At 31.7% G+C, this 25,000-nt stretch overlaps 2 protein-coding genes across 4 annotated transcripts in view; one reads left to right on the top strand and one right to left on the bottom strand.

Annotated features, from left to right (window-relative positions):
• Nucleotides 1-20,010, bottom strand: part of cul2 (cullin 2) — a 29,504-nt gene extending 9,494 nt beyond the window's left edge. The window contains exons 1-13 of one of the 2 annotated variants that reach the window (XM_002666581.8): nucleotides 19,852-20,010; nucleotides 14,481-14,620; nucleotides 13,773-13,875; nucleotides 12,126-12,220; nucleotides 10,215-10,320; nucleotides 9,100-9,182; nucleotides 7,803-7,899; nucleotides 7,163-7,273; nucleotides 5,032-5,194; nucleotides 4,261-4,385; nucleotides 2,940-3,047; nucleotides 693-752; nucleotides 489-617 (exon numbers count right to left, since the gene is read on the bottom strand). In XM_002666581.8, coding sequence (XP_002666627.1) covers nucleotides 489-617; nucleotides 693-752; nucleotides 2,940-3,047; nucleotides 4,261-4,385; nucleotides 5,032-5,194; nucleotides 7,163-7,273; nucleotides 7,803-7,899; nucleotides 9,100-9,182; nucleotides 10,215-10,320; nucleotides 12,126-12,220; nucleotides 13,773-13,875; nucleotides 14,481-14,599 — 1,299 coding nt within the window. In that variant the 5' untranslated portion in view covers nucleotides 14,600-14,620; nucleotides 19,852-20,010. Of the gene's footprint in view, nucleotides 1-488; nucleotides 618-692; nucleotides 753-2,939; nucleotides 3,048-4,260; nucleotides 4,386-5,031; nucleotides 5,195-7,162; nucleotides 7,274-7,802; nucleotides 7,900-9,099; nucleotides 9,183-10,214; nucleotides 10,321-12,125; nucleotides 12,221-13,772; nucleotides 13,876-14,480; nucleotides 14,621-19,724 lie in introns of both variants that reach the window. The other variant, XM_021470256.3, reaches the window with a different exon arrangement.
• Nucleotides 20,011-20,273: 263 nt separating this feature from the next.
• znf271 (zinc finger protein 271) overlaps nucleotides 20,274-25,000 on the top strand; it is a 31,302-nt gene continuing 26,575 nt past the window's right edge. The window contains exon 1 of one of the 2 annotated variants that reach the window (XM_073941363.1): nucleotides 20,274-20,634. In XM_073941363.1, the coding sequence (XP_073797464.1) occupies nucleotides 20,632-20,634 (3 nt within the window). In that variant the 5' untranslated portion in view covers nucleotides 20,274-20,631. The remainder of the gene's footprint in view (nucleotides 20,635-25,000) is intronic. The other variant, XM_073941365.1, reaches the window with a different exon arrangement.

Below are 25,000 nucleotides of genomic sequence, written 5' to 3' on the forward strand. Positions count from 1 at the left end.
GGTGTCCGACAGGGTGAAAACAGTGATCTTGACAATTAAAAGGAGGTTGAATAATATGAAAAATATATAATAGAAAGGTAGTAAAAAAAATTTAAAAGTAGGTTTTTATTGTTAGTTTGACAAAGAAAGAGGATTGACTTGATTTGATTGACTTGAAAGTGACTTGCTAGACCAAGCTACAGCTTGACTTGACGTGACTTTAGTCTGACAAAAATTGACTTGACTTGCTTGAGACTTGAAGGTTATGACTTGTGACTTGCACATGTGTGACTTACTCCCATCCCTGGTAAATACCATACTGTTTTTTAACCATACTGACACCTCCAATAGAGATAGAGGTGTTGCACAATCAGCTTAAAGGTTGCTAGAATTGGTGTTTATGTATGAGCGATAACTATTGCATCACCCAAAATGTTTGAGGTCATGTCCATGTGTTGTGCGATGAGTCCATATATTGATTATTGTGACAGGCCTAATCCCAGCCTCACCTTCTGAAAGACGTCTTTGTCATCAATGTACTTGAAGACGGTGATGAAGCTGGTCAGTTTGTCCTCCACTTCGTTCTCCGTCATTCCTTTAGCCGATTTCTTCAGCAGATTGTCACAGTACTTCGCCAGCTGCAGGGAAAGAGAGTTAATGCGTGCGTTCTGTATGTTTATTTAGTCGTGTGCATGTAAACGGTGATTACCCACCAGCTCAGGGGCTTTGCAGATGGATTTGGGCTCTCTGTAATTCACTACTGAAGTCAAGGCCTGCAGGAAAACGAGCAATAAAAATCACACACCAGAAACCACAAACACTCATATGAGCATTCTGTATAGCAGACACCACCTGCTGGACTACAGACAGAATACTTGTGCAGTTTGGACTGGATAAAGTTATTATTTTAATAATTAAATTCATGTTGTTTTTTAATTTGTACATTAGTATTTATAGGTGAATTTATAAAGGGCATGGATGGCAAGTAAATTACATTATATTACATTATATTAAATTATATTATATTATATTACATTATATTATTTTATATTACATTATATTATATTATTTTATATTATATTATATTATATTATATTATATTATATTATATTATATTATATTATATTATATTACATTACATTATATTATATTATATTATATTATATTACATTATATTATATAATATTACATTATATTATTTTATATTACATTATTTTATATTACATTATATTATATTATATTATATTATATCATATTATATTATATTATATCATATTATATTATATTATTTTTTATTACATTATATTATATTATTTTATATTATATTACATTATATAATTTTTTTATATTAAATTACATTATATTATATTATATTATATTACATTATATTATTTTATATTTAATTATATCATATTATATCATATTATATTATATTATATTATATTATATTATATTATATTATATTATTTTATATTATATTACATTATATTATTTTATATTACATTATTTTATATTACATTATATTATATTATATTATATTATATTATATTATATTATATTATATTATATTATATTATTTTATATTACATTATATTATATTACATTATATAATTTTATTTTATATTAAATTACATTATATTATATTATATTATATTATATTATATTATATTATATTATATTATATTATATTATATTATATTATATTATATTATTATATCACAATGCACTTTTCAAAAGTACTGAGTTTTTCATACCATAACTAGGCCCACACGGAATCTGTGCGTGCAAAAATCTGCAAATGTTTTGCCCATTATTGAGTTTATGTATTTACTTGTGTAAATGTGTGCATATTTATATTTAATCAGTTTAATTAATTTCACTAATACTATTTTAATATATTAATACTAATATTTAATTGTTCATAAGATTTATTTACAGTGCAGTTTGTAAAGTAATATTTTCAGTCTTAGGAGATGTATTATGATACTTGTTTTGTTTACCAAATAAGTGGATCTGATTGCATTTGCATTGTAAACATTAAATAAAATAATGTATGTTATTTTTTATTTCACATGTTCAGTTTTTAGTTATGATACTACTAAAATAATTCTGCATAAATCCGCAGACTTTTACAAAATTCTCCACAGAAATAGTGAAAAATGTGGGCAGAATCTAGCTGGCCCTAACCATAACTGAATTATGCCAATTTATTATCATATTAAACAATTTCTCAAATAACTGCTTTGATAACATCCTTTTATTATTTCTAAAAAGTAATGTTTTGAAGAACACTGGCTTTTATTTCTTTAAATATATTATATTATTTTTATAACTATATATATCTATATTTATTATTTGCATATTTTCACACAAATACAATCACAAACACACACACACACGAACGCAGGCATGCACGCACGCACACACACACACATACGTTTATTATAAAAAAATACTTAATATTTTAAGTAAATACTATATTAGTACTAGTATTTTAATAAATACTTAATATATTTGTTGTATTTTTGCTGTCAATTATATGATTATAATGTTAAATTTATTCATTATTATGCATTAGTTTATTAATTATTTTATATAATTGCATTTGAATTATTTAAAATTATTTTCAGTTTTACAGTCAATACAGCATCATATTCTATTACACAATCTTTTATAAATATGATTAACAAACAAACATGGATGGATGGATGGATGGATGGATGGATGGATGGATGGATGGATGGATGGATGGATGGATGGATGGATGGATGGATGGATGGATGGATGGATGGATGGATGGATGGATGGATAGATGGATAGATGGGTAGATGGATAGATGGGTAGATGGATAGATAGATGGATAGATGGATAGATGGATAGATGGATAGATGGATAGATGGATGGATGGATGGATGGATGGATGGATGGATAGATGGATAGATGGATAGATAGATATTTACCTTATCAAGTGCACTCATGAAGTGTTGGTCCCCATTCAATACTGTGTTAATCAACTGGACAAATTTACTATGAACCTCTAACACCGACTCCACGAACAGGGTTGGCATCTGCAGGACAGAGAGCAGAAGAAAAGCATTGAAGGAGACCCATTATGCCTGTTTTAACAAATATATAAAATAAGCCTCTGATGTCCCTAGACTTGTACATGAGGTTTCAGCTCACAATATCACACAGATAATGTTTTATAACTATTTAAAACTGACCCATTTTAGGCTTTCATCCTAATTATAACATTTCAGTGATGGTGTTACAACTAAAATTTATTTATTTATTTATTTTTATTGTGTACTGCATGTCTTTTCTTTGTTCCGCCTTCTTGCTGTTTTTTCTGTTATGCCATAGGCTCCCATTTCGGTGTGATTCATGCTCTGATTGGCTGTTGGTCTCGGAGGCCTGTATATAAAAAAGCTTCCGGCAGGGTTCGAGCTCATTTCTGCCGCAACCGTTGCTGGGAGTGGAGCTCCTGGATTTCCATAACCCCTCCGGCTGACAACCAACATACAATTTTGTACCATTGTTCATGCGTTCAACTTCTTTTTTGAGAGTTTGAGCTTGTAGGGGTGGCCTGCCTATTTATTTGATTACTTTTGACTATGCTTATGTTTAGAGAGAAAGGTGAGCTTCCAGTAATTTTCTTTAAATATTTATAGGTAATTTAGTTCATTTACTTTGCAGATTCTTTCGTTTGTTATTTTGGCCTGTGGCCACCCTGAAGAGATGCTCATTTATATTTACTACGTTTTTTCTATAATAAATCTAGTCATATACTCTCAACTGAGTGACCGAGTTTGGTTGTCGACCAAAGGGGATCTTTTTTATTCAGTTTTTGTTTTGTTTGGAAAATCCACCACCACAACACATTTGTTCTCCGTTTATTATCCCCATGTTGTTTTCCCCTAGACTTGGGGTGTAATAGACGGTCACTTTATATTCAAATGAGATCTTTTAAAAGAGGGCGGAGTTACAAATGCCTGTGCGTCAGCATAGTGGCAGAATCAAAAACAAGACTAATGTCCTATGCTAACAAGGGAGAGATGGTCACTAGTGGGCGGGGCTTTCCTCTGATGACACGTACAAAGGGAGAATGTCAATCAAAGTGTTTCTGCAGACTCATAAATAATAGAATTATTTAATTTTTACCATTAGAAACTTGTTAAATTCACACACTTTTGCCTGTATTCACACACCCCCTAACAGTCCCCCTTTGAGGCAAGAGTCAAATAAAGCAGTTTTCAGTCTCATGCACAGATTCAGACGTACGTTTTCCTGAGAGAGGTTTATGGTGGCTCTGATCCCCTCGTCATGGATGTGGACCTGCAGCTCCTGGATCATGTGCGGTAAACCACTGGACACGGCCCGCAGGAGAGTGTACATGTTCGCCATGTCTGAAAACACACAGACCACAGATCAGGATACTAACACTTATTCAGACACCATCAACTCTTCTCACAGTATCAAGGTTAAGTTAATATAGTTTAGAAAATGGTAATAAGAACGAAGCGGTGGCGCAGTAGGTAGTGCTGTTGCCTCACAGCAAGAAGGTCACTGGTTCGAGCCCTGACTAGGTCAGTTGGCATTTCTGTGTGGAGTTTGCATGTTCTCTCCGTGTTTGCGTGGGTTTCCTCCGAGTGCTCCGGTTTCCCCCACAGTCCAAAGACATGCGGTACAGGTGAATTGGGTAGGCTAAACTGTCCGTAGTGTATGTGTGTGAATGAGTGTGTGGGTGTTTCCCAGTGATGGGTTGTGGCTGGAAGGGCATCCGCTGCGTAAAAAAGTGGTGGATAAGTTGGCGGTTCATTCCACTGTGGCGACCCCAGATTAATAAAGGGACTAAGCCGAATGAATGAATGAAATGGTAGTAAAATATGGCAAGAGCTCAGTTCTTCTTACCTAATCTGAGTCAAAACAACGAGAATTAAACAATGGATAATTAAATAAATTCAATTTATTAATAAATAATAAAATAACAAACATCAAGCCATAAGCGATACGTGAGCATTGGCAGTGTGTGTGAGTGTATGGAGTGCTGACCGTCTCTCTTCTCCTGCCGGATGATATTTTGACACTCTCCGTGCAGGAACTGCAGGTGATCGGCCACCATCCTCTGCTGACATTCATGGATGACTTTGGAGTAAGAGCTGGGGTGAAGATACTTCCGACATCTCACCTCCTCGTCTTTCAACCTGCCCAAAACCTGTGTCACAAAACACAACACACATACACAACATTTCTATTACAAACTTGCACAAATGATGTGGATGTGCCACATTTTTAAATAATGATCATATGACAGTTCTGTGCACTGTGTGACCTGTAAATAAAACAATAGGCTATATGCCGAGCAAGTGTTGTTCCCATGCGGATAAACTTCTGGTGAGCTGTTATTGTTAGTTTTTTTCCATTTTATACGATTCCTTCAACAGCATCGATGTTGTAAGGCAGTTAAAATACATTCAGTTAAACAGACTCGGGCATTCATTTAGTTGCTCAAGAGTAAAACGAGACAAAAAGCCGTTTACTCACACGCGCCCGTCACAATCGGCAGGCTAGCGCAGAAGTCCATTGAATAAACTGGGGTCAAAATTTTTTTTATATTTTAAAGACATGGCGGGGGGAAATGTAATTTAATGCATTGCTTCTTGTACAATCTGAGACCCACTTTATATCGGATATCACTCAGCCAGTGGAGATTGCTGATTTTAGAGGAAAACAGACCTTAAACGCGCTGATTTTGCAATGGCATTCAGTTCACCGAACTTAACCCAGGTTACTGGCAAATTAAAAGTCCTAATAGCATGCTTCGGCATATACTCCATTGTTAAAAAAACAGTTTCAGTGCAGTTTTGCTAATATTCCTTTTCGAATAACTTTAAAAAAAACAACGTCATTTACATGTAAATATTTTTATGATATATGGGACTTGATGTGACATGTATACAGCTGCAAGGGAAAGAGTGTGTTAATGCATGCTGGTGATTACCCACCAGCTCAGGGGCTTTGCAGATGGATTTGGGCTCTCAGGCTCTCTATTTTTAATTTGCACAGTTTGAAAGGTAATGGAAACCCATAAATAGGTAAATATAAATCAGTGACAAGTTAGCTGGAATAAATGACCAGAGAAAAGCTACAAAAAACTAGACAAAAAAAACCTATAAATGATTTTACACTGAATCTTTATTTACAGCGCGGAAAATAAGCATTGAGCGAGTCATGTTTTTTTCTGGGAATAGTATTTCTAAAGGAGATGTTGACATGGAATTGAACCAGATTTAGACAAAAACCCAAACAATACAAGCATAAAAATAAAACAAAACTAATCAGAAAACTGAGTTATGTGTAATAATGGAATGACACAAGGAGAAAGAGCTGAACTACTAAAATGTATTTAATACCTTATATTAAAGGCTTTTTTTTGGTGATGGCACCTTAAATAAAGTAAAGTCTCATGCATTACTCAGATGTGAGATTTTCACAGACTTCAACAGAGTGTAAAAGTCTTGATGCTTCTGTGGGTCTCGTCTGACAAATCTGAGCTTTATTTTGTATTTTCTATTGGATTGAGATCAGGTGATAGGCTGGGACATTCTACAGCTTGATTGTCTTTCTCTGAAAGCATCTGAGAGTCTCTTTGTCAGTGTTTTGGATCATTGTCTTGCTGAAATGTCCACCCTGATTTCATCTTCATCCTCCTGCTAATGTAGATGTTGGACTGAAGCAGTTGATATTCATTTACAGAGGAAGGGCAGAGGCTTGCTGAAGAACTACTGAGAGATTTCAGCTGCTGTCTGGGCTTTCACTGCTGAACTACACCTCCCTTTCCCTATGTGTTCAATACTTTTTCCCTGTATCATTTCATTTCATTATGCATAATCTATAAACTTATTAGATTTGTTTGCTTTCCACTTACGGATTTCCAACATTCAGTGCAAAATTTCAAGTCAACATCACCTTTAGAAATATGTTTTCTGAGAAAAACGGTGACGTGTTCGTTCAATACTTAATTCCCCCACTGTAACTTATTCTTTTGTATCTTATATTCATATAAGTAAAATACATGACTGTCAACTACTTTTTTATTGAATATTTTATTTCACCGTTTCCGTTTTCTTTCTTCGTTACTGAAGTAAACTAAATAAAGTAAACTAAATGAAACGCATCTCACCTTCTCCATATATTGGGAGCAGTTAGACTCCTGCAGCAGATTGGAGGCTTCCTGTTTGTAATACTCGCCGGTTTTCGTCAGGAACGGACCCTCGAAGATTTCCTGATAAAACTGGGATGAAGAAAAGAATAGGGTGAAGCTTTCAAATCAGAGGCTTTTTTTACTCATTAAACCAATTGATGTTAGTCACTAATTAACCAATTATTAATAATATTAGTATTATTATTTAAATATTATTATTATTATTTTATATCAGTAATAGAAACACTGATCAGCAGTATTTTTTAGAGAATCAAGTTAAAATAGCAAATATGTTTCTTTGTTGAACAGTTAAAATTAAAGCAAATAAGTTACATTTTTAGATATATTTTATCTTATTTCAATTTAACTTTATTTCAGCTCATAAAAATGGTTTTAGTTCATTTTAATAACTCTATTTTAATTGTAACATTACTAAAGCCGTTTAAATGCATTCTTTGCAGATTAAAAGTTTGATAATTCATATTTTAAAATGACAAAAAAGGCAAAATATTTGACATTTTTTTATATATTTACATACAATATGACATATTATTAATATTTTGCTTTACACATGTACATAATAATGAAGAAAAGAGTTACAAATAGTGAAAAAACTTACCTTTAGAGGAAACTTTTTCTTGTACTGTTCAACATGAACAAAGGAGTTGATAACCCCATGGATTACTTTCTGATTCGGGTCCTCCCCGCATCGGTCACTATAAACACAACAGCAAGAGACTGGAGCAATCTGAACATTTATGCACCATAATCACTGCAGTACATTAAATACACAGCACAGAGGAGGTGTTTGCAGAAAGTGTGTATGATACAAAAGATTTAGGGCCATATTTATTACAAACCTGTATAGCATACCTATAATTGCAGTAATCTCAACAAAAATAACATTTATGCATTATAACCACTGCAGTGCATAAACATATACAAAGGTGTTTACAGAAAGTGTGTATGATACAAAATATTTGCCACATTTATTACATTTTGCTGTAGTTTGTAAAAACAAACCTGTACACCATACCTGCAGTTGCAATAATACTCAGCAAAAACAACAAGCAATTTGGCAAAACAGTTAAAAAAAAAACATAAATGTGGAGCTTGTGATTTTATTATAGCACTTCAAGTGCATATAAAATAAGAGAACTACTTCTCTATGTGCATAAACTACACATGATTAAGCAATTGCAGTTTGATTTCTGTTGATGAAGCACAGTTTTACTCTATTCGAGATGTTAATGATTAATTGCTGATCAATGTTTGCTGTTTACAGTTTAATTGATTATGCGTGGTTCACTATATCTTGTTTGAAGCAGGGCTAAATCCTAAAAAAAAAATAAAATAAACTAACAGATTTTTTAAAAAGTACAACAAAATAACATTTTAATTGATTTTAAAAGATAAAATAGATAATTAAAAAATGTATAATTATAATAAATAATATTATATAAAGTCAAAATAAATAGTGTAATTTATATGGAAAATATAATTAACATATGATGTATTTAAAATGGTAATTTAAAAAATGTTGTTTAACTTCTTTTTTATGTAAAAAAGAATAAATAGAATTAAAGTATTGTAAATTGGTCATTAAAACAAGACATCCAATGACTTAAAAAACAAACAAATCGGGTTGGAGTAAATAACCGTAATCACTTATTTACTGTATTTTGCTTTTAGTAACTGCTAAAATAATTGAATTTAAATAAATATAAAAGTGTTTAAGTTTAACGCGGTCTAAAATCCAATAAAATAAACAAAATAAACATGTATGCAAATTAAATAAAATCAAGCTAAAGTCAAATTTAATTTGTTTGAAAATGGGATGACTCTAAAACAAATCTGGGTAGAAAAAACAAGTAATATTAAAAAAATAATAATTAATAAGCTGCAAATGCACCTACTTTTTGATCTCTTTCAGAAGCTTCCCGATCAGCATCGGTTGAAGGGGTTCAATCATTAACTTCCGCCACATGTCCAGTGCAAGCTAAAAAAGACACAGACACACACACAAAACAACACTTATAAAACATCACAGCTTTTTAAACCAACACCAACTGTATATATCATAGCATGTACAAGTCTTTGCTAATGCATGCTGCAGCAAAGTGTAGAATAACCTACAGTGCATTAATAAATTGTAATAATTACTGTGGTAGACTTTAGTTTTTATGGTAATCTGTGGTGTATTTTAGCATTAGATACCCCATAGTTTTATAAACATTATTGGTTTATTTCTTTAGATTACTATAGCTGTCACATTACCATAGTAAGACCACAACAACCTAAGGTACTTGACTGTAGAATAAATCAAAAACACTGTAGTATTTACTATAGTATTTTATAGCACTATTTTTGATTTAAAAAAAAGAATAAATTAAAATAAATAAATAAAACAACAAAACTATATAAATGAATAACTTTAAAATGTATACATTAAAAATAAATAAATAAAACAAAAATATTTAAATAAATAAGTAAAGAAAACAAAACTATTTAGATAAATACATTTAAAATGTATAAATAAAATAAATAAATAATACAAAACTATATAAATAAATACATTTAAAATGTATAACTAAAAATAAATTAATTAATTAATTAATAAAACAAAACTATATAAATAAATACATTTAAAATGTATAAATAAAAATAAATAAATAAAACTATATAAATAATTACATTTAAAATGTATAAATAAAAATAAATAAATAAAACTATATAAATAAACACATTTAAAAAGTATAAATAAAAATAAATAAATAAATAAATAAATACATTTAAAATGTATAAATAAAAATAAATAAATAAATAAAATCTATGCTTACTATTAGGTTTGCTATGAGGGAATAATGCAGATAAAAGCCTTCAGTCAGCTTCAGTTATAAGCACCTCAATATATTGCCATTTAAGTCTCAGAAACTTCCAGTTCACATGTTAATTTGCTATTGAATATTCTAACAGCCTCTGTCTTAACATAAACACAAAGCGCTTAAGTGTCTAGTTAAACCATGCAAACCTCGCCGATCTCCATCAGGGGCTCATTCATGTCCACTCCTCCATATCCGTACTGCAGGTCTGCTTCGGTCAGCTTGTTCTTCTTAATAAACTGTGTGTTCAGGTACCTGCAGTGAAAAGAAACACTCATTAGGGGAAGCACTTGTTACTTTAGTAGATGAACACATGCGTATGTTGATGCACAACAAAGCTAGGGGTGACGCGAGTTCAATAGCTGCTTGTTTTCTCAGCTGACCAAGTGCTGTGGGACAGAAATGGGGTTCAGGCCAGCCAAATCAAGCAGAAACTGACCAAAGCCAGAACAATACCAGAACCATGATAATCAGAAACACTTATGCAAAGCAGAATTTCAATACAAATATATGGATGATACTAGAAATAGGGGTACATTTACAGCAGGTTCTCCAAGATAAATCTTCTATTCTTTTTCGAACAACTTTAAAGGTCCTGTGAAATTTAATTTACGTTTATTTAGATGTTAGTATCCGTATGTTAGTTTTAAGGATAGCTATAATGCAGTGTGCTCCAAAACAGTAACACAATTTGCATTTAGAAAATATTAACATCCAAAGTTTGCAGTTTGTCACTTCCACCTAAATGGATCAACAATGTTTTTGCCATCACCTCATACTTCAGATTCTCATCAAAACTTCTGACCAATCAAATGCTCTGTAGTGTCTGACATGCCCCGCCCCCTTCTAGTTTGCTTTTCATTTGATGTACTTGAGCTCAACCACTCTCACTGGCAGAGCTGTGAGAAAACAAAATGCTATTGGCTGTTTTTCTTTAAAGGGGAGGGGCTACAATATGCCCCGCCCTCTCTTCATGTCTTAATTGCTCTTTAAGCTGAATACTAATATCTTGCAAAATAATTAGCAAGATATTATTCACTGTCATCACGGCAAAGACAAAATAAATAATTCCAGAGTTTTTTTTATTTTTAATTATTCATTAAAACTATAAATAAAATCTTAATTGATTCTTTTATTTTTTATTTTAATCATTTAAAAAAAAATAGATTTATTTGTTGTTAAGTGTGACGCAATATTAACAAAAACATATTTTAAATGGATCCAACAGTCCTGGGAAATACATCACAAAAACAATCCTGTCTTTCCATTATGAGCTCTTTATTAACACCCAATGATGTCACATTTTACAGAGTTCTCTGATTGGTTGTTAATAATGACTTATGCATTCTCTTTGAAAGGACCTTTAAAATGCACATAGAGCTTTAACGAATACTCCAGAGCACTGGTACATCTATGACAGTTTTCAAGTGCTACTTAAAGGAGACCTATTATGCCCCTTTTTAATGTAAAATGTGCATCTAATGTCCCTATAATGTGTATGTGAAGTTTCAACTCAAAATACAGCAAAAAAATGTTTTATAACTCACTGAAACTGCCCCTTTTAGGATTTGATCATAATTGTACCATTTTGGTGACTGTCGCTTTAAATTCAAATGAGATTGGGCTCCAAATGGCTGTGTGTCAGCATAGTGGCAGATTCATAAAAAAGACTAACGTTCTGTGCTAATGAGGTAGAGAGGGTCACCAGTGGGCGGAGCTCTCCCCCTCTGATGACACAAACAAAGGGAGAATGTCAATCAAAGTGTTTCTGCAGACTGTTTTGATCAAGTGTGATTATAAACAATACAATTTATTAATATTTACTATTAGAAGCTGGTTATATTCACACACTGCTGACACACAACTGTGTTTAAACCCCTTATAAAAGTGATTTTTGCATAAAAGGTTTTTAAATTACCATGATTTTGTAAAAACAGACCGTAACATTAAGATCAGACGCACAATAATTTTAACGATGCACTTTTTTTGCAGCCCTTTGAGAATTATAACACTAAAAAAATAAAGCATGCACAGCAACTCCCTGTGCAAGCTGAACGTACCTGTATAAGCAATCCATGTACTCAGCGCCTTTGCTGTATTCCTCCCAGTATCTGTGATACATCACCAAAACCTTCTCCTCAGACTCCAGCACTCTCTAGAAGACACGATCACAATGATTAATGCAGGACATCCAAAAGTTAAATCTAATGACTGGGGCTGCACAATACATCACACATCTAAAGGAATCACAGTGCAGGACGGTCAATGTGGAGTCAGGATTATATCTGACCAGAACCAGGGTTTAAAACACATATGATTTGTGGAGTCACTGCAAAAGCTTAACTATAGAGAAAAGTTAATCAGTAGCTCTTGTTTTTAAGAAGTTTGTTTGTTTGTTACCATAAAAGCAAGTCCTGGCTATTTCATTGTAAGATTAATATAGATAAAAACATGTTACATAATGTCTATGATACAGATAATGACGACTATGATAATAATTACAGATCTCAATGATACAGAATAAAAAATAAATAAATAAATAAATAAAAAATCTAAAATACAAAAAGACAAAATTAATAAAATACTTTAAATAAAATTAACACTAAATATTGAGTGCTGTGTGCTGCCGTGGTCTCACAGCTTGGCAGGGCTGTCTGTATGGGTCTGTCATCACAAAGCATGTGCAGTCATGAATAATTCAGGAGCAGGGTCTTCTCATAGGATAAGAAAACTCAATCTATGAATAATAATGTGAAACCGACATAATACAGAATAGATAAACAAATAAAAATCAATCAAATTTATTCAATAAAAATGAATTAATAAATTAATAAAAAATAGTAATAATAAAATACAAAAAGACAAGATTTATATATATATATATATATATATATATATATATATATATATATATATATATATATATATATATATATATATATATATATATATATACACACACACATATATATAAAATTACATTAAAAAAATATTCAAATAAATATAAAAAATTAAGTTTTAACACTGAATTTTACAGAATAAAAAAAACATCATTTATAATTTCTCTGTTTAATTTGTGTTAAATAACTTTACATTATGATGCATTTTTAAAAATATCTAAAAGAATTAAACACCTGTCCAGAACATTTTTAATTTTACAGTCTAATAAGATGTGTTTTACAGTGAGAGGCTCGACAGTGGTTTACAAGTTGGTAAAACATTATTCTCTGAAATGTGTCAAACTAGAGTGACCAATGCGGCATCTGGTATAAACAGTCTGCTCACGCCTGGTCTCAAAAAAATTACATTTAAAAAATGTCTTTCATATAAACTGTGAGCATTTCAGATGAGTTTAAATTATTCAGACACATGAAATGACATATTTTGGAACTAATAAACGTTAATTTTATTGAATTATTTATATTATAAAGACAACAGACAGTGCTATTTTACATTTGATTCCTTAAGTACCTGTACCTGATTCTCTACTCCCCACAAAACCATAAAGCACTGTTTGTTTTATATGCATCACTACCTTTATTGCATCTATCCATCTTAGTCATTTTTTTTTATGTTTGTATTTCATGCACAATTCACTCTGCTACAAAATCGCTTAGTGAAAATCAAACTCGCTCAACTCATCTTGTTACATTGCATTGATATCACAATATACAATCACAGAAAAACTAAATACAGCAAACTCTTACCTTGAACAACTGACGGACGTGATTCTCCAGAAACACCTTCGTCTCAGTGTACAGTTTCTCCCCTAAAGGCTCTGGATACGCAACACACAGCGCATATATGTCACTGAAGACCGCGTTGAGGAGATTTGAACAGAGGAAATGTTGTTTTTATAATGCATAATGTTTGTTACAGCATGTTCACTAAGCCTTCTCACATTCAATCAGAAATGCAATTAAATGTTGTCATATAAATCATATGAACGTTTTCATATTAGTCAATAATATCACTGAAATTAATTTAAAAACTGAAAAGATATAAATTTGCACACATTTACATACAACTAAATAAATAGACTCAAAAATGGGCTGAAAATCTGCATAAATCGGAGGAGTTCTGCATGCACAGATTCTGTGTGGGCCTAACTATAATTAATTACACGTTTAAAGGAACGTAGTTCGCTATTTTATTGGTTAACTATCCTTTTAATATGAAATTCTGATCATTGTAATGCACTAATGAAAGAATTGATTTCTGTCAATCTGAGAAATAAAAGAGCTGTAGTGTAGCTGATATAAAATATTGAAAAATATTACATTTAAAAAAAGGTTAAACAATTGAATTACAAGAAACCTAAAAAGGAAGAAGAAAGAGGAAGCAGTTGTGTCATTGCACATCTCCAAACCCGTATAGATGTGTCTGTGACAGAGCTGTAATTCAGTTTAGGATACGAGAAGCGGTCGTTCCAGGTTGCTCTCTCCACATAATCGAGCATCACAACCGCTCTGATTGTCGTTAGGAGCTTGTTCCACGTCTCGTCGAAATCCACCACCCGCGGCTTTAAGGACATGGTGTGTGGCTTTTGTTTCAACTGCACAGAAAAGACATGGAAAAGCAGATGTAAATTAATTGTAATGAATTATTTGTAAAGCTATCCTATTAGTCCTGTGACTATTAATCAACAGAAAATGAACAAAAACTTTACCCTTCTGTGTATTGTTCTAATTGACTACCCTTTGGTTATGTTAGTGGCTGATTTTGCCCCATTGACTTTCATTATAATCACATTTTTTTGGATTGTATCCATTGCATTTAATCATGCATTGTTGATTGTTGATGTTTTTCCCTGTTTGGAAGAGGTCAAATTACTACTATTGATCATCAGCATAACCCTTTAGATAGGCCTGGCTTTAGATAGGTTTCTGGCTTTTATATGGAGTTCAATGGAGTAAAACAGCAGATTATAGTGTGTGTGCAGAAATACACTTATTTTGCTTATTTTGACGTTCTCAGACATATCAATTCTCACACACACACACACACACACACACACACACACACACACACTATGTTTAATATAAAAGCAAGAAACTACTTTTTTTTTTTTTTTTTTTTTTTTTGCACTGCAACTGGTGATAAACAGTAAAAAAAACAAAAAACAAATTTAGTCTCTTCTCAATAGGGAAAATGATGAGAATGCAGGATGCTGATGCTGTCATGGCTTTGCAATCAAAAAATGTGATTATAATGGAAGCCAATGGGGCAAAAACAGCCCCTAACATAATGAAAGTGCAGTCAATTTGCCCAGAGTAAATTTATTGTTCAGTCTTTGAAAAATGTTCAAAGCATTTTCCCAAAATATGTTCTCAAAATAAGATTTGTCACCAAAAAATCATCACATTTGAAGCACAAGAGAAAGCTGTGGGCAAATTAAGCCTCAGAATCACCCCAGAGTAGATGAAAACATCCCCAACAGCACACAAGGGTTAAATAAAAGTTTATCAACAGTTTATCAATAAACCATAATTTTCAAACTGAACAGACTGACTTTAAACAAACAGAAATGACAAATTATATCCTCTATGACTTCTTTTAAACCATTTTATGACCATTTTATGGTTTTAATTTCTTCCTATTATAGTAAAATAGCAGTAGGCCCAACAACAGCCCAGTACACACTGCTGATACAATAACATATTGTGTTTTTATTTACTTATTTTTTGCATTTGTGCAAGCAAGCAAATTAAATTAAAACTGAACTAGTCATAAAGAGCTACTAACTGTTCCCAAACAGGTTTTCTAAGCATTTCCTTTGCTAATCATCTGAAAATGTTGAGCAAATCAAACCAGTAACCAACTCTACCACTCATATTTTTCAGAATGATTACATTTAGATTTCTGATCTTCAATATAGTTGTGTAGTGAAAGACCAATATATTACTTTAGTTGAATAACCAGAAAGACATGTCTCCATTACAATGTCACGAGTTAACAATGGTAAAATAGTTTGTGGTGAAGTTAAAGTACATTCTTTGATTACTAAAACTGTGAGTACATTTCATCTAAAGCAAAATAAAAATATGGGTTGGGGTCTGAATTAAATGAAATTTACTAAAGTAATTTATCTAAATTAGGGTGTACTCTTTCTAGGCATGGCTGCCTTGAACAGGATGTCCTAACTGAGGAGGCATTTTAATCGTATAACTGGTAAATAAATATAGAGAAAGCATAACAGAGTCATCACGCTTCATCAATCATTATTAGTGTTAGGATATGTTAAATCATTTAGAAAACATAGTAGCTAAATGTGTTAGGGTTGCATTTTAAGACATTAGTGTAGTAAAACAGAGAATCTGTCTACATATACCTCAAAAAAGAGAAAGAAATTCACAGTTATTACATTGATAATTAGTTACATTTTGGCATGGATAACATGCATAATTTATATAATATACATGCTATGTTATGATGCGATATGTTATAACTGGAATTTTTTTTTTTGTGAAATTTTCCGGTTGACATTTGTAAAAAAAAAAAAAAGAAAAAGAAAAAAAAAAAAACGCCACTATGAGCCATTAGGCCTACCCGTCATTTTATTTATTTATTTAGCCCATTTTAATCTTTTGTTTTCAGGTTATATTTTCATTTTTAGGGACATGAACTTACCAATCAAAATAAAATTGATATGCTTGCTGTATTTTAGCTGTTAAAATAGGCCTACAATATATTTTCTTTTGTTTAATTTTGCATGAGCAAATAGCAGTGTAGCATAAATTGCATCTTTTCTAAAGATTGTCATTCAGCCGACCTGCAGGGCATGTGAGAGGTGGATCCGCGGCAAATCCACTTACTCATCCACTCTATACCTATTATTATAATCATTTATTTATTTTTATTTTTTTACTTTATTTATGGAAGTTTTTGTAAAAACATAACACCAAACAATGTACATCATGTATATATGTTAACAAACTTATCTCTGTGTTATTTACCTATTTCATTTATAACGCTGTAGCAGGCCGATCATCTTTAAACTCAAAAGGCATTTTTAAGTGTCCTAACTTGAAACTGCTGCTGCATAATGGGATGTTTCTTTTCACAATTGTAAAAGTGCGCTTTAGCGATTTAAAAAGGAAAATAAACATTCAAAAAGGTTCTACGTTTTGTCAATTTAACGGCTTAATTGTAATAATATTAATAACAATGAATATAATAAATTATATTATGGGACTGTAGTTAACTACTGTGGTACTGTGCAGTGTCCAACTAAACATTTTTATTAGGCTACTCTAATATTAATCCCTAATTTATAAAAGAAAGTAAAAATGACTGGCAGTTGCGTCTCTATTAAAATTAATTTAACAACAAATTTCTTTTGTGTTTTTTTACTCACAGTTCTGAAAATGTGATTTGTGGAGTCCTCGCAAAGTTTAACTCTAAAATAGACTGAACGATTTTCATTTGGATGTGTTTTTAAGACCTGTGACTGTGTATGATTTAAGCAAACCTAAACCAAGGCAAGAGGTTCAATGGAATATAAACTAAAATTAATTGTATTTAATTACTCAAACTATGAAGACCACACTATACAGTGTTATTTCATCTATTATTATACTATTTGCTGTAGCTCAGAACTGTTAGATCCCACAGAAAACCAAAAAATTAATTTGTAACCTTCAGTAAAGCAGCTTTGTGATATAATTACATTGAAACATGCTATACAAACAAACTTAAAATGAATTGAACTGAATAATAAAGCCAGATCAGCTCACTTGAAAGCATAATAATCTCACTGTCAACATCCACTAAAGCTGTCAAACCACTTAATAATTTATAAATCGCCTCAAAAATTAACTTAAAACTGAAATGAAAGCAAAACAGAATTATTATAACTAAATAAAAACTACTCCCAATCCTAAAAATCACACATGCTGATTCAAAAATGTAACAAATACTATAATAATACATCAATAACCTCCAGTAAAGCTGCTTTGTAATGATAATTACTGAGAAAAGGACTATACAAATACACTTGAACTAAATTGAACCGAATAACAAAGCCAGGTCAGACAAGATCAGCTCACATGAAAGCATCAAAATCTTACTGTCAACATCCACTAAAGCTGTCAAACCACTTGATAATCTATAAAATCACCTCTCGAATACTCAATTTTGGGCAATCTACTGAAATAAAACCAAAATTGACATAAATTTAGTTTTGTATTCGCACATTCTGAATTTCTCCTTGAGATAATTTCAGAAAGGTATTCATTGCATATTCTAAATAGTGAAATCATATTAGCAGCCAACGACTATTAAAGCACAATAATGCTCAGTCAATTCATTAATTAGAGCTAAATTATGTTTTAAAGTTTTATTTATGTGTGATTTCAGACCGAATGCTCAGAGTAATGTGGTAAAAAAAAAAATATATATATATATATATAGGGACCTTGTCACAAGTTGTTAAAAAAACCTTGCGAATATAAAACCAACTTATACCTCAATATCAAAATGAATGAAGCATTAAAATAAATCACTCAACCTAAAAGTGAAATGAAAGCAAAACATAATTATTATAACTAAATAAAAACTACTGCTAATCCTAAAAATCACACATGCTGACTTGAAAATGTAACAAGTACTATAACAGTACATCGATAACCTTCAGTAAAGCTGCTTTATAATGATAATTACTGAGAAAAGTGCTATACAAATAAAGATGAACTGAATAACAAAGCCAGATCAGACAAGATCAGCTCACATGAAAGCATCAAAATCTCACTGTCAACATCCACTAAAGCTGTCAAACCACTTGATAATCTATAAAATCACCTCTCGAGTACTCAGTTTTGGGTAATCTACTGAAATAAAACCAAAATTGACATATATTTGGTTTTGTATTCACACGTTCTGAATTTCTCCTTAAGATAATTTCAGAAAGGCATTCATTGCATATTCTAAATAGTGAAATATATTAGCAGCCAACGATTATCAAAGCACAGCACTGTTCTTCACAGTCGATTAATTAGAGCTTAATGTTGTTTTAAAGTCTTATTTAAGTGTGATTTCAGACCGAATGCTCAGAGTAGTGTGGTAAAAAAAAATATAGGGACCTTGTCACAAGTTGTCAAGAAAAACGTGCAAATATAAAAGAAACTTATACCTCAATATCAAAATGAATAAAGCATTAAAATAAATTACTCAACCTAAAAGTGAAATGAAAGCAAAACATAAATATTATAACTAAATAAAAACTACTGCCAATCCAAAAAATCACACATGCTGACTTGAAAATGTAACAAGTACTATAACAGTACATCGATAACCTTCAGTAAAGCTGCTTTATAATGATAATTACTGAGAAAAGTGTTATACAAATAAAGATGAACTGAATAACAAAGCCAGATCAGACAAGATCAGCTCACATGAAAGCATCAAAATCTCACTGTCAACATCCACTAAAGCTGTCAAACTGCATAATAGTTTACAAATCACCTCCTCTGCAAATAAATATCCATCCATAGACACCCAAATCAACATCACTAACACTTGCTCTAAATAAGTCACCCCCAAAACTGCAGAGGCCTAGTTTCACATATCCATGACATGATAGCACAAAACACACACTGACCATCTACTATAAACTCGTATTAATGAGTAACAGCAGTGTATAGTTGTAAACAAACACGTACGTTTGTGTTTCTCAGAGATCGCGGAGTGTTTCCAGCATTACTCGAGTGTTTATGGAGCAGCTCTTGCTAACGTCTCTGCTAGCCGGAGCGCCGCTCATTCACATATACACACACTCAACACACACACCTGAGATTGAGAAAGCCCTGCGGAGCTGCAGGTCTCGGGGGGTCCGGGCTCAGGTGTGCGGGCTCTGGAGCTGCTGTCTTCGGGTCAGTTTTTTAACAGGTGCGGGTTTGAAGAGAAGCTGTCAAGACGCTTGGTTTCTCTCTCTCCCTCTACACCTCTGCCATTGCCTCTCACAGACTGCACCACTGCATCAGCTGGAGGGGGGTTGAAGATCGAGTCTTAATCTACGATGGTATTGTAAACTTTAATATATCCTATACTTTTATTAAATCAGTGTTTCATAGTGGATTGAAGAGATACGTGTGAATGTGATGTGTTGTTCGGGAAATAATGATAATATTGCATCGCGGTTTTTATACGACTCCCCTTTTTAGTGATGGTATGGCTAAAAAGTACGGCAGCTGTCTGCGGACATAAATCGTGACAGAAGAGGTGTTTAGATGAGATGGCATTATGCAGTCAATAAATAGTCGAACGCATTATGGTTGTACTTGATGTTACCGTGGGCAATAACGATCATTTTAATACTTTTGTTTATTAAGACGCGACTTTTTATGTATGTATAGCGTTCGTGTGTTGCTAAATGACATTTCAGATTTTCAAAAGAACAAAAAATAACAAATCGAAAATAAAATTAAGTGTTTAAGGTGCGTTTACTCGGGATTTATGGTAGTTTCAAATGAAAGGTGGCACAAATAGAATCCATTATTAAATAAAAATAACACTAAAATATAGGATTAAGCCACAAAGCATGTGCCTTTGGAACGAAGACAGCTTAAAATGGTAAGAAAATTATATGGGATCTCAGGCTATGTATTTATTTATTTTTGAATATTTAATTCGTACAATATGGTTAATTAATGCTCAATTAGATGGAACAGTTTTCCTTTAATTAAGATAAACCATATATATTTACAGTTGAAGTCAAAATTATTAGCTTCCCTGAATTATTACTTCCCTGTTTATTTGTTTTTCCCAATTTCTGTTAAACGGAGAGCAGATTTCTTCAGCACATTTATAAACATAATAGTTTTAATAACTCATTTCTAATAACTGATTTATTTTATCTTTGTCGAGATGACGGTAAATAATATTAGACTAGATATTCTTCAAGACACTTCTATACAGCTTAAAGTGACATTTAAAGGCTAACTAGGTTAAGTTATTGTATAACGATGGTTTGTTCTGTAGACTATAGAAAAAATATATAGCTTAAAGGTCCTTAAAATGGCTTTTAATAAATTAAAAACTGCTTTTATTCTAGCCAAAATAAAACAAATAAGACTTTCTCCGGAAGAAAAAATATTATCAGACATACTGTGAATATTTCCTTTTCCTGTTAAACATCATTTGGGAAATATTTAAAAAAAGGGGGCCTAATAATTCTGACTTCAACAGAATATATATCACATATCAGATATCATATACAATGATGTTAAGTAACAAATTAACCCAAACTCCTGTAATTGAGCAGTTTTTCTCAGAAATTGTAATTTACTAAGCAGTTTTAAAAATGTGTACTTTAACTTTCTCTTGAGTACATTTTTATAGCTGTATCGGTACTCCACTACTTTCCTTCAACCTGCAGTCACTGCTTTATTATTTCCTGTCTACGAGGATTAGAAATAGGCATGGGATGATAACGGTTTTCAAGGTATACCGCGGTTTGGAAATATCATGGTTTTAAAACCTTCAAAGTTTTCTGCAATACCGTTCCTAAGGTATGAGTATTTTTTGTTTACTTATTGTTGCTTTTTTAGAACAACAGTATCTCCAACAGAAAATATGCTGTTTTAAATGGTAAAATCTTTCATTGTAATTTGTTTTTGAAACAAATGTAGACAGCAGAAGTCAATAATTCATTTAGCCTGACATGTTTACTGCTCCAAAATATTTTAAATGCTTCTCAAAATAAAATATACTGTCTTCAAAAGGGAAAAAAGTGTTTGTTTTTTACCCAGTCATTTAAAAATAATATATTTAGAGCAGTGAGCACATTAACGTGAAACCCTGATATTTATATCCAAAGTTATCATACCGTCAATATCTTACACCAGCCCAGGCCTAATTAGAAAAATCAATCCTGTGATTCCTGTCCAATAAAATCACACATAGAAGGTAAATCGCATCATAATGAACTACCTCAAGACATGGGTGCTTTCTAATTGCAGCAAACTGTTTTGAAGCATTAAAAGTGCCTAAGAAGATGTCCAAAATTTTTACACGAATTGACCCAGAGACTGTTCAGATGTCACTGATGAGAGGATGACGGATGTTTACAGTATGGTGACTGAAATAGCCTTAAACACCCAGTAGGCACAGGACGTCAACATGGCGTTAGATTGATGTTGTACTGATGTCGTGGGGACGTTGCATTTTGTTTGGAAATGAACATCGGTTTGACGTCAAAACCCAAGGTCAAGCTGACGTCAACATCCAACCTAAAATCAACCAAATATTAAAGTCTAATGATGTTACAGCTTGACGTTGTGTGGATGTTACCATTATAACGTCTATCAGACGACTTCGGTTGCCATACCTGATAAATAAATGTCAGTATTTGACATCAATGTGACGTTGGTTTAAGATGTTGGCTTGATGTTGGATTATTTTCACTTTCTAACACAACCTAAAATCAACAATCATTTGACGTCATTATTGGACATCAAAATAATGTTGTCCTTAGATGCTGGCTAGACATTGAATTTTGGCCACCTTGTGTCATGACCTAAATCTAACCGAATATTAACACATCTTATAATGTTGTGTGCCTGCTGAGCAATAAGAAGATGCACTACAGAATGTTACGTTTACACACATCCACATATTATGCATCAGCTTTTCACAGTGTAATACTCACTACTCTTAAGTACTTGTCTAAAAAATCTACTTTTTACTCATTCTTTGAGCGTTATTTACAACAGATACTGTACTTGCACTACATTTTAAAGCAAGTTTATCCTATATTTGACTTTGTCCAAATGCAGTAGTTAAGACTGCAATGGAAAAAGTTAGTTGCAGATATACGTTTTACATGTTAATGTCAATATGATTGATATCTTGGTTACAGGACTGAACAGACTAACAAATTGGACACAACACACTTTCTTTGGCATACACTTTTATTCATTCATACATTTGTGTCAATTCCAGTTCCTAGAGGGCCGCAGCTCTGCACAGTTTAGTTGCAGCCCTCCAACACACTTACCTGTAGGGTTCAAAGAAGCTTGAAGGGCTCAATTACTGTGGTGTGCTTAATTAGGGTTGAAACTAAACTGTGCTGAGCAGCGGCCCTCCAGGAACTGAGTTTGACACCATTATAATAATGTAATTACCTCTTGGTGCGCTGGTTTCCTTCACAAGTCCAAACACGTGCGCTATAGGGGAATTGGGTAAGCTAAATTGTCCGTTGTGTATGTGTGTGAATAAGAGTGTATGCGTGTTTCCCAGTAATGGGTTGCAGCTGGAAGGGCATTCGCTGTGTAAAACATATGCTGGATAAGTTGGCGGTTCATTCCACAGTGGCGACCCCTGTTAAATAAAGGGACTAAGCCGAAAAGAAAATGAATGAATTACATTTGACAAAAAAAATATAAATAAACCTGAAATATGCACAAGAAAACTAGAGCCTACAAGTAGGCGCAGAAGGCCCCTACTGGCTCACATCTATCAGGTATCAGCTGATAACGACTATTTAATCAAGTGATAACATTTGAATCAGCTGACCAAAATAAGTGAGAAAGAGTTTCAGCGTTAATCTGACAAAAAGAACAATTAATATCAAAGTCTGATGCAAATCTTTTCTTTAAGAAGTTTGACAGGGTGAATGTTATGCAATAATTTAAAAGATATTTCCTTTACCTTATTAGTAAGGAAAAATTTGACCATATATTTTCCCAGTTTATATGAATATATGAAAATAAATGAATGAAATTATATATATATATATATATATATATATATATATATATATATATATATATATATATATATTTTTTTTTTTTTTAATTTTTTTTACAAAGCCATCTGCAAATGAATCATGCACAAATATACTTATCACTTATTTAAATAATATAATAAATAAGTAAATAAGTTATAAAATAATAAGAAAACTTGACTTGAAAAAATGACAATTTTCTCGAGGAAAAAAAGGCCATGAGCTCAAGCCCTCAGTGTTCCTTTATTCATTATTTATATTTAATTATAGTATTGAACTGAGTGATAATATTTAATACTTTTTTAAAGAGTGCTGTGCCCCAAAACATATTTGTGGATATACACAATATCGTTTCACTGGAAAACAGTATATCAATTGAAATCAAACAAATTAATCTAGGCTATTTTTCCAACAATAACTACACCTTTTTCTGACTATTTATTTTTAATTATTTTGTATACTACATTTATGAAATCATTTAAATCCTTCCCAAAGCTCTAACAACTTTCAAGAGCTCTCTCAAATAAAGGTGTATATTTGATATATGTAATTACATGTGTTATTACATCAGAACATTTGTCAATTTGGGCCGTTTTTTGAATTAACAATGCTTGAACAATAACAGAAAGGCATTAATACTTTTTAAAATTACACAAAAGGCAATTTACATTCACAATATTTTCATCCACATTAATAATAATAATAATAACAATAATTATAATAATAATAATAATAATAATAATAATAATAATAACAACAACACCAACAACCACAATAATAATAATGAATAATAATAATAATAATAATAATAATAATAATAATAATAATAATAGCAACAACAATACAGTAATAATAATAATAATTATAATAGCAACAACAATACAGTAATAATAATAATAATAATAATAATAATAATAATAATAATAATAATAATAACACTAATAATAATAATAACACTAATAATAATAATAATAATAATAATAATAATAATAATAATAATAATAATAATAATAATAATTGCGCATTGTGGGTGAATGAGAGAGTAAGGATGTTTCCCAGTGATGGATTGCAGCTGGAAGGGTATCCGCTGAGTAAAACAAATGCTGGATAAGTTGGCGGTTCACTCCGCTGTGGCGACCTCAGATTAATAAAGGGACTAAGCCGAAAAGAATAATACAAATAATAATAATAACACATATATACACATATATA

Source organism: Danio rerio, chromosome 24, assembly GCF_049306965.1.
Source record: "Danio rerio strain Tuebingen ecotype United States chromosome 24, GRCz12tu, whole genome shotgun sequence".
NCBI classification, from domain to species: domain Eukaryota; kingdom Metazoa; phylum Chordata; class Actinopteri; order Cypriniformes; family Danionidae; genus Danio; species Danio rerio.